Source organism: Mercurialis annua, linkage group LG3 (genome assembly GCF_937616625.2).
Source record: "Mercurialis annua linkage group LG3, ddMerAnnu1.2, whole genome shotgun sequence".
NCBI lineage: Eukaryota > Viridiplantae > Streptophyta > Magnoliopsida > Malpighiales > Euphorbiaceae > Mercurialis > Mercurialis annua.
In genome coordinates this window covers 8,121,839-8,133,334 of record NC_065572.1, presented here as the reverse complement: position 1 = coordinate 8,133,334, position 11,496 = coordinate 8,121,839, and the positions used below count along the sequence as shown (strand labels likewise).

General features: G+C 27.9%; 1 protein-coding gene across 1 annotated transcript; it reads right to left on the bottom strand.

Annotated features, from left to right (window-relative positions):
* Positions 1–8,331: 8,331 nt before the first annotated feature.
* Positions 8,332–8,628, bottom strand: LOC126672206 (precursor of CEP14). Its single transcript, XM_050366152.1, has one exon. It carries the CDS (start codon positions 8,626–8,628, stop codon positions 8,332–8,334), a length of 297 nt encoding a protein of 98 aa, XP_050222109.1.
* Between the last annotated feature and the right edge of the window lie 2,868 nt (positions 8,629–11,496).

Genomic DNA, 11,496 nt, shown 5'->3' with positions numbered 1-11,496 from the left:
CCAAATGACCAAAAAAGCCAAATCTTTCATGAAAGTTTCACAAAAATCCAAATATTATAATTTTATCCAATTTATCCTGAAATATATGATTTTGTTTCAATTTTGTCCAACTATTTGGCCTTATATAAATATATTAAGTATTAATTAATTGTTGAATACATTAATAAAAACAAAAATTTCATCAATTTAATTTTTATTTCAATTTAAGAAAATCAATTGCAAATTAACTCAAATATTGCACATGTATTATTATCCTTTCATCTATAGGAAATACAAAATAGCTCAAATATGGCATGGATACTATCGTTTCATACATGAAAAATCCAACGTGTAAAAACATATAATGTAAATTTGAAGTTTCTGTTCAAGCATATTGTTTAGCAAATAAATATGTTCACCAATCACCACAATTATACTTAAATAAATTAATTTACAAATTATTTCTCCAAAATTCGTACCTAATAGATAATTAATCTAACTTATAAAAAATACATGCTCTCCTGATTCTTTTGAGAGGACGAAAAGTTGGTTTTCAGTTTTTTTTTTTTCAAAAGAAATTGGCTTTAAGTGTAAAGCATTGCATAAACTATAAACGATAAAAGAAAACCTTCAAAACCTGTTGAATTTATGCATTGAAGAAAAATCAATAGTTTCCATTGTATAACAGCAATAACTATAATAAAAAAAAGAATTCGTTTGCTTCTGCAATAAGAAAAAACGCTATTTTCTCAAGCAAACAACCATAAAAGATAAAAGAAAACCTTCAGGGCCGGATGAATTTATGCATTGAAAAAAAATCTATGGCAACAATAACGTTAAAAAGAAAAGTATTCTTTTGCTTCTAGGAAAAGACATGGCAATTGAATAGTACATATTTATAACAAAAACTATTACCTAAATTCTGTGAGTTTATGTATGAGTTAACCTCTAATTTATTGACTTTGTTTTTCAATAGTAATTTAACTCTTAAATTTAGTGATTATAATATTTTATTAGTTTTATTAAAATAAATTTTATAAGAGAAAGGATATTAGTGTAAATTTGCCTGTCCCCCCCCCATCCGTGCTTTTATATATAGTATAGATATATATATATATATATATAAACTGAAACTCAAAAGCAAGTAGAATCCTGCCTAGGATACAATTCTAGTAAACCTAGACCTAAAGGTCTCTTGAGATTTTCTGATTTTGAAAAGTTGTTAGCTAAGTAAATACTAAATATCTAAAATATTTTTAAATTGGTCTTAATTTTCCTTAATTACGAATATATACAAATTGCTAGGTAGGGGTTTAGTTTGGTTCTTTTTCTGGATAATTTATTTCAGTTATATTTAATAAATCAATTTTTTTATTAATAATACAATTTAGTTTATTATTTATTATAATAAATTATTCTATAATAATTAATGTTAATAAATTAGATTATTTGATGAATTGAAATAACCGAAATCAATAATTATTTATAGTTCAGTGACAGTTACAATTCATTTTTTTTAATCTATTTTGGGTATTATAGTTCAATTAAAAAATCAGAGAAAATGATTTCGGTTAATTTATATTTGTTTGGTGATCGAACCAACCTTTGTTCACACACCTGCTAGCTAGGCATATCATTTAACTAAAAATCTATTCAAGTTAATTAGAACTCGTTGTCTCTTTACTAACTTATTAAAAATCACATAATTAAAATCTAATTTTAATTATAGGTTATTTCTTGGAAGACTTGCAAAACGTTTCTCCCAAATTTCATTAATTGGCTAAGAAAATCAACGCGCTAGGTTTAATTATGGGTTTTACTATTCGCCGCCCCTTTTTACTTAATACCGCCCCTATAAAAGCCATTTTCGCCCAACTAGCAAAAGCAATTCTAAAAAAAATTCTCTTAACTCATTCGAACAAATACGTAAAAACTCAATTAAAATGACGGACAACGATTACAATTCGTCGGATAACGATTATCGACGTTCGAAAATAAATTTTTCCGACTTTTCCGAAATAAAAAACGTTTTTTTTTTATTTTCTAAATTATGGGCCGATGTCCCCAGATGACATCTTCCCATAAGGGGAGATGTTCCAGAGGGACATCCCTCCACAAGGAGGGACGTCCCAAAGCAAGAAGGGACGTTGGGACGTTCCTTCTTGAGAAGGCAATTCCCATATGGGAAGTTCCTTCTTGTGGAGGGATGTCCCTCCGGGACGTTCCTCTTTCTGCCGGCGGCGACGAACAATATCTCCGCCGGCAATATATTTATTAAAAATAATAATTAATTATATATTATTTTGAGTTATTTATTAAAAAATAATAATTAATTATATATTATTTTGAGATGTGTTCGGGGTGAACGATACAAAGGTCATAATATCTAATTCAGCTGTACGAAAAAAATATTAAGTTATACTATAAATATTAAGTAAATATTAAATCGATTAAGTTTTTAAAATAACTAAAATTACAAAAAAATAATTAATTATATATATATTTTTTTTAAAAAAATCCAGTTGCGACGTTTCCGGTCGCAGTCCCTTGAAAGGGGACAGTCACATAAAATATGGTTTTAGTTTGAATGGATTGAGATGTTTTAGTTTTGTGTAAAAATAGGGAAAAGAATAAAGTGTAGGAGCGGTGGGTAGTAAAAAGGAACGTAATTTAGTAATCCAGTTAATTAATAAAGCTATTAAAGCATCTCAAAATTGTCTTCATCAATTTAGAGAATGGCTTCTGATGAAGTGTTCTATTTCCTTCATAATAATATTGCACATCCGTTTAATTATATATGGACCCATTTAAAATAAATCATAAATCCTAGCCTTTTTTTCTTCTATAAAAAAAACCCTAACCGTTTATAGCTCTTTTTTCAATTTTTTCGACAATCGTTAGTAGTTTAGGTATTGTCGTTGACGGTAGTCATCTTTTTTATATTATTTTAATTTCATGAAATATAATAAGTAGCCAAATTTTTTTCATTTTTATCTTGATAGATTAACATTTATCGATAAAGCGCAAATTCAATTCAAATTTTTATAAATTAAAAATCGAAAATAGATTGGAGATCTTTCAACAACAAAGATGGAATCGTTTATGGATTATAATAATATTTTTTAATATTATATTTTATTTTATCCTTTTCTATATGAAAGGTTTGTTGTTCTTTGTATGTGAAAGGGTATTGTCAATTCTATGTGAAAGATTGTTGTCTTTTTTTATGAAGAGTTTTTATGTAGTGGTTATATCCGATAACATGGTTGTAGTTTTTGATTTTATAAATCAATTGGGGGTGATGGTGAAAATTGAGTGAAGACGGCACTTTATTGACGAAACAGTTAGATAATTTAATCTTATTTTCATAAGTAGATAGACGAATCAGGCATCATGTTATTTGTTCCATGTCAGGTCATTGGGTTTAGTTTTCGAATTTTTTTAAATTTCTTATAAATATAATTATTTTATATCCGATTAATGAAGTTATATGAATTTAAAAAAAAATATGGACCCATTAATATAGTCAAAAATTAACAATATATACGATATGATTTAAATAAATATAATAAATTAGAATGTTGTTTTTGAAAAATTGACCACCTTGTCTACAAGATGTCTTCGCCACTGTGCGCTATGTACTGTTTTCCCTCAATCTTCTTCGCCACTGAAGCCGTACCTAATTTACTGTTTTCTCCCAATCTATGTCGAATTTATAATTAATTTTACAAAGGGTTCACGTGCTCTTTAAATTTGTGACACATGATCATTTAATTCAATTTATATTTTTTTGAGTAAATAATTTCAAAATTTTTTATTTTTGGATCAAATAATAACTGTATATTTAAAATGCATAAATTATAAATTGGAGTTGAGAGATGTAAAAAAATAATTTGATACTTTTTTAATTGTTGTGATATAATTATTCTAAATTTATTTTTTGACATAAAAACATAAATTATAAATTATTTGACCAAAAAAAAGAGTTTTAAGGTTAGTTGTTCAAAACAATAAACTGAATTAGATGATCTCGTATTACAAATTCAGTAAGCGCGTTGACATATTATAATAGACCATTCCCTTAATTAAACCGACCCAGTTGTAAAATCAACTCGAAAAACAAACTCTACTTTGAATCGGCTTCAATCCGGGCCCACATATAGAGTGAACCGGCGGTGAAACCTCATGCACTTCTTTCACATTTTTGCAGACTGAACCGAATATGAGCCACGTGTCATCAAAAAATTAGACCAAGAATTGAATAGAAACACGTGTGGGATGAAAATGACACACGTGTGATCCTATATTATGAGTCAAACTGTCAAAGATTTGTTGTAATCTGCCCACATGATAACTTAGACTTAAATTTTTCATTCTTTCACATTTACCTAATACAATGTAAAAATAGCGGATGCATTTGCACTCTTAACAAAAAGTTATTCATTACAGAAGTTAGAAAAAATCCTGTTGAACTGATGAACCGATACATTTTGATGAGTTTGATTAAAGATTTTTGATAAATTTAATTACTTTAATCAATATATCCAATTAATACAGCCTTTTAATTCGTTTATGATAAGATTTTTTTTAATTAAAATGACATGATTTTTTATTTAATTCCGGAACAATATATTCTTAAATTTAATCGGTTTATCTATAATTCAGTCAGTTCAGTTTCATATATTCAAAATATAATTAATTTGATTAACTTGATCAGTTCGTTTAAAGAGATAAAATAATTTGATTAATTTAATTGAAATTAAATCGATCGTGTCGAACCGACTGTTTGTTCACTCCTAGCTAGTCCAACCTCGAAGAATCTCAATGCGCCAATAAGACGATGAATTGCCCACTAGCCACTCGACAATGCATGTTACTGTGTTAGTCTAAGAAAAAGATATTGAAAGAAAGAAAATTTAGAGTAAAATGGAGAATGTGGTGGCTAATAATATATAGTGTCGTCATGGATAAAGAGATAAGGCGACGGAACAACGAACACATGCGAAATGTTTGATTCAGTATGTTGAAGATTTCCGTAGCTACTGGGCGGTTTGTGGAGCCCTTGTGCTATCTTAATTACCTTTGTTTTCAAAACCTTTCATTTATTTCTTTCCTACTATGTTCTTTCATGTCTCCGGCCCCCTCTATTTTTTTTATTTCCTCTATTTCTTTATTTTTCATATCGTGTTAGTCAGTCTCGGATATCATCTTTACAATGACTTTTATTGTGTTGAAGGGATATTTATATGATCTGATCGATCGCGTAAAGCACACGGTAAGAATAAAACCAGAAAAAAATTACAGAAATTTGTCTTTTTTTTATTAATATTCCATTAATATTAGTTAGTGATTCCAGCTCGATGAGTCCTTTCATGAGCTCTTTTTTCTCATCAAGATTATGAATTGAGCTTCAATGGTTTAATTATGCTGCTTAATCTCATTCTGATTTAATCGGGTGTAGAGTATGTTTGTCATTTGTGATTGTCATTTTTTTTTTTGAAAACAAAACAGAATCTCATTCATAATGTAAAGCAGTTACAGACGTGAGAAATTCAGGAAAATGACAAAAACACTCCTGATGACCTGAAATGGAACGGACATTTTGCGCTAGAACATGCGCAGCCTGATTCGCAGATCGACTCACAAACACAAAAACAATATTAGTAAACTTCCTTGCTAGATAAACACAATCCTCAATAATGAGATCCGAAGAAACAAGACTCTGATTCTGAATTTCGACGACGACTTCCATAGCATCCGACTCAACAATTATTTTATCTACACCCTTGTGTTAATTATAGGCAACACTATGCATGACTGTTAAGAACATGTTGACAAAGTGATAAACATTATTTAAATTGTCTATCATAACCAAAATTTACGTCCTATGTTTCTTACCGACAATTTCACCCTTTTTCACAAAGCTGAACTTTGACAAGTAGTGCAATTATAACTTGAAGGCCACGATTATATGTCATCATCTTGGAATGGAAATGAAATTTCATTTCTAAAATCAAAGTTTTCAATTTTAATTTGATAAACTCAAGATAATATAATTTAACTCCCTTCTTATTTTTATATATTCTATTATATAAAAAAATAAATTTAATTATTAAAGACATTATCAATTAACTCTTATCCGAGTTTTGACTAAGGACGTTTGATACGAGTCTTTAAACCTTGATCCTAACTTTGTTGTAATTCATCAATCAAGTGACATATAAACAATTTATCCGCCTCATACAAAATTTGGTATGAATTAATTAGATAACCTTCCGATTTTTCAAAAAAAAAAATATATATACTGAATTATTAAAATATAATAAATTCATAAATTCAATATCTATAATTACTTTATAAAAATAGTATAATTGGACAACCGCAATAAAAATATTTAACCCTAAATAAAGATAGTTTTTATTTCCCAGCTCTAAATATATATATGAATCCTAAATGTGTCACTGCTTTCAGTGTAAATTGTGTTTATAATCTCAGACAAAGATACTATTACTACAACTTGAGACACTAATATATCAATTTGAACGTAAAGTATTTTTTTAGCTTTTTTTTACTTGAAAATTCATCCCATGTTTTTGAATTCATATATCATCTTTATCTCTTTTGATTTGAAAATCCATTCAATTTTTCGCATTGTTTACACTGTATAGCTTACAATTATTTTTCATCAAAAAAAAGTGCCTCGTTTTATATAAAATTCAGTTTTTATTAATACGTCAAATTTCATAAAATATAATCTGAAAATAGTTACATTTGTAAGAAATTCGGAAAATTGAAAAATTAAATCCGATGACCTGACATGAAATAGACTATTTACGCATGTGTTGTCTGTTTCACAGATCTACTTATGAAAATAAAAACTAAATTATTAATGTTTCGTTAATTAAATGCAGTTCTTGATTAAATTTCTTCAACGTCTGCTAACTGATTTTCAATATCAAAAACTAACACTATAACTTCCGATCAACCACTACAACAAACCCTTTAAAAAAAAGGATAACAAACTTTTCATATAGAAAAGATAAAAAATAATAGAAAACAACAATAAAAAACTAATATAGCCCATACACAATTCCATCTTCATTGTTGAAAGCTAGCTATTCAATCTATTTTCGACTCGCTTTTCAACGATAAATATTAATCCATTAAGAATAAAAATAAAAAAGAAGTTGACTATTTATTAAATTTTATAGAATTAAAGTGAAATAAAAAAAGAGATGGCTACCGCCAACAGCAAATTTAAACCATTGACGGCAGCCGAAGAAGAAATAAAAAACAAACTATTGGCAGCTAGGGTTTTTTTAGAAAGAAAAAATAAAAGACTCAAAAGTTTAAATAATTATGTAAATCGGAGTTTAAAAAATGAAAATACACTACTCAATGCGAAAAATTAAAAGTCCGGAATATGCAATACATACAATATTCCAAAAAACAAAATTTCGAATTGCTATAAAAATAAAATAATAAATTTTTAAGCAAATCACCCTAATTATTATAAGAGTAATGCTATTTAATCCAACAAATTTAACTTATTTTATCGTATTTTCTGACGTGGCAACAAACGTGTGGCTCAATTTAAAGTGGAAAATTGAAGCATGCATTTTTAGATAGAAATTGTAGATGCACACCACGTAAGGCGGCACAATAAGTTGGGTTAAATTTGTTGGGTTAAATAGCATTTTTTATTTATTATAATATGATTTCTTTCGGCAAATAATGATCATATATTTTGTTATTTGCTCATTGTTTAATTATTCCATATTTCACATAGTAAGTATAAATTTGCCCAGTCGAATATACTATGTATATCTTGAACAAATTCTACGCGTTTATCGCCGTCTGGGGAATTTTGAGTGCCATACCATTTCTTGACAAGTAGATTTGATCCCCTGACCATTTCTCTCATAAAATATTTTTTTAATAAACATTCTAATTCAAAATTATGTTTTAGAATTTGAGTGAAAACTCCTTGTTGACAATTTTTTGTTCCATGCTCCGTAACAATGATCACCAAAACTTAAAATAAAAATAATCATACGATGAAAACCCAGGAAAAAATGGAATATATATGATTCTATGAACATAAAACTTCATTAATTAATTGTCCCAAAACAATTTCTCATTGATTCTATTGTATTAAAGGGATACATCAAAATCAACCCCTTCTTATAAAAAAAAAAAAAGAAATAAAACAAATCAAGAAATGCTAAACCTTATACTATAATTATATATCTGTACAGTATACAATTTTGTGTATAATTAAATAAAGAACAAAATAATACTATAGCAAAACTGTAGGACAAAATCAGAATTAGATAACAGATAAGAGAGATTCTAATGACCGACACCAGGGCTCGGAACGGATCGAAGAATTCGATCAATACTAGATAGATGTCTTTGAAATAGCTCTTGATTTTCTAGGGTAGCATGACCCTTCTTGCTCGGAGAAGAAGATGGCACTCTACCCTTCGGAAGGGCACTCAAAACCAAGCTCAAAAAAACCGTAGAAACTTTGTTATTATTATTACTATTATTGCTAATTAGCAGCAGCTTTCTGCCTTCTGTATTTGACACAAATGTAGCAAAAGCCAGCAAGAAAATGAGTAGCAGAAAATTAGTGGACCGACCCATATAGATTTAAATGAAATATTAATTTGGAATTTGGATTTTTGATTGTTGAAGGAGAGAAAATGAAAAAAATTTGAGAGTGATGAATAAATTTGTAGAGTGTTTTTGTAGTGTTTCTGAGGGTTTGGTGCGTTGTTATATAGAGAGGTGAAGGGAGAGAAATTCAAATTCATGCACTAATAGTCTCTAATTACTAATTAGTATGACTAATTAATTAAGTTGTGATGGAGAGAGACAGAAAAAGAAAGAAGCTTGGAGATCAAGGAGTTAGGGATGGGCCAAGTCAAAGAATTTAAGAGTGTGAGTCATGTTTGTGAATGTAATGTTTTTTTATTTTGTTGATATGCAATTTTATTTGGAGAATTTAAGAGTGACCTAAAGTCAATGCAATTAACATAATTAATGTATTTGAATTATTGAATTTTAAAATATAGTACTTACATTATAGTGATGTTATTTTAATTCGTTGCACATTGACATCGGTTTGATTTATATACTCTAAACCAGTATATTTGATTATTTATTAGTTTATTTTGATTTATTTTGTTCAGTCAGTATAAAGTATATTTGAAATAATTTTATATTTCAAGCCAAATAACTTTTTAAAAAATTTATCAATGCCCAATAAATTTATTGGTTTGCCTTTTCAATTTGATTATACTTATACAAATCCTAGGTTACATAGCTCTAAGATATCATATAAATTCGGTTTACACTATATTTTGTTAAATTTAGGAGTGAAAATAAGCCATCAAAACGCGGCGTGGAGGCAAAGATATTAGGTAGGTGAGATGAGTCAGAGAAGCCGGCGGTCAGTACCATGAATTTCTTGGCAATTTACATGCACACATGTATAACATCTAAATTTTATATGTCCATATCTGAATTTTATTTTTTCAATTAAGGATCACAGTAAATCATTTTTTTTTCTAGTAGCTTATTTCGTCGATATATACGAAAAGATGTCAATTCAACAGAATCAGAAAGTAGTAGGCAAGAATTAGGCAGAAATTGATTGCTGCATTTGGATTTAACTCTACTGATTCAATCTTTTTATTTATTTATGGTTTAATAATGGAAAAGAAAAACTAGATCATTTAGATTTTCTGATAAATGTATTCACAGAAATTATATATTTATTTTAATTTGGCCAAGTCGCTGAATTATTTTTAAACTAATATTATTGTGCTTAAGTAACAATCAAAATTGTAAATTGTTTTTAAATTAAAATAATTACCGATTGAAATGTCATATAATTCGAGTAATTTATAATTTTAAATTTTACGTTGACCTGGCATGCCACATAAACAAAATTAGTTAAATTATTTTAAAAAAATTGAATAAATTAATTAATCAAATTGATATAAATTTACAACTTTTGAAAAATTCGGATAGATTTTCAAAAAATATAAAAAATTTGATTTTTTGACACCATTAGACCTTTATTTATTTGTGAATAGAAAATAATTGGTGACCCCTAATTTTCTATTCGCTTCATTGTTAATTTAAAAAATTATTTAAATAATTCATTTGATAAAATATATGATCAATTCTATAAAATTTGTGGAATATTCTAACCCAAATACTCTATAAATATTAATTTTTCATATGGTAGTGATTGCATGAGGATTAATTTTAAATTAATGCTTTTATTTCATAACATTTATATCAAATCTTTAGTCTAATTAGTTTGGATTTTAAAGTTTATACTTCTCGAATTTTTACAATTGATCTCAATCATGTTTTGTTCCTCAAAATCAACCCTTTAAAAGTTTTATTTAATCTATGAACCCCAAACCCTAGCCGTCTCTCTCTTTTGAGGAACCTCTCAAACCCTAGTAAGTTTTACCTTTTTGTTCATTTCGGAGGTGGTTTTTGGCCATTCTTGGCCAAAAATCACCTCCCCAATCTTTCAAATTCAGTTTTTTTAGCCTTTTTCCATAGTTTTTGTCTTTAATTTTGAATAAAATTTCTTTCTTGGCCAATTTTGGTCTAGATCTAGAAATTATTTTCTATCTTAGTATCTTAATTTTATTAGATCTATTCTAATCAAAATTAAGAATAGTTTTTTTTCATCGTTGGAGATGAAATTGTTTTTTACGATGCAAGCGATTTGGATCTCTAAAACAATTATAGCCACCATTTTACGACGGATTTCACCAAATATCGGTATGTTTTGCGTCAGTATAGATGATGTCTTTAATGTTCAAGAGAAGAGATATGTCACTGAAGATGTGATTAGGGGCTCTAATGATGAAGTTATAGCTGCTAGTTGTAGCAGTCGTGCGATTAAAGTTAGTATTATCATGGCAAGCGAAACTAATCTAATTCCCTTTATTTTAAAGGTTGTAATGGATGCCTTCAACAACAACTCTTTGCTTTGTAATATTATCAGTTTGATAGCACATGACTACTTTAGCTTAATTGAGATGTATATATGTTGTTTTAATTACGATAGAAAATCTCATGTGATAGCATATGACTATTTTAGTTTATCTAATTGGTTGGGGCATGTCCCTCTGATTATTAAATTTTATGTACTGGCTGATCAATCAGCTTTTGATTAATAGAAGTTTTTATTTCAAAAAAAAAAAAATTTATTTAATCTCTACGTACTAATATTGCCAAATGGCTAATTTATGATCTGAAAGGATTTGAAATATGAAAGTACTTTTTGCAAATTTGTCTATATATAGCTGCCGTCTTGCTGAAAAATTCTTTAAGAAAATTCTCTTCCACAAAACTAAGCTGTAAAATAACTGTAAAGTATATCAAGGTTATGGAATTGGCATAAAGACAATATTTTAATTAAAGAGTCAAAAGTTTGTCAGAAAATATTGAATTGAAGCAATTGATTTTTGTCGCAATATC

What these genes read in the sequence shown, in the direction of transcription:
- LOC126672206 (XM_050366152.1), bottom strand. Translation starts at nt 8,628, where the DNA reads ATGGGTCGGTCCACTAATTTTCTGCTACTCATTTTCTTGCTGGCTTTT.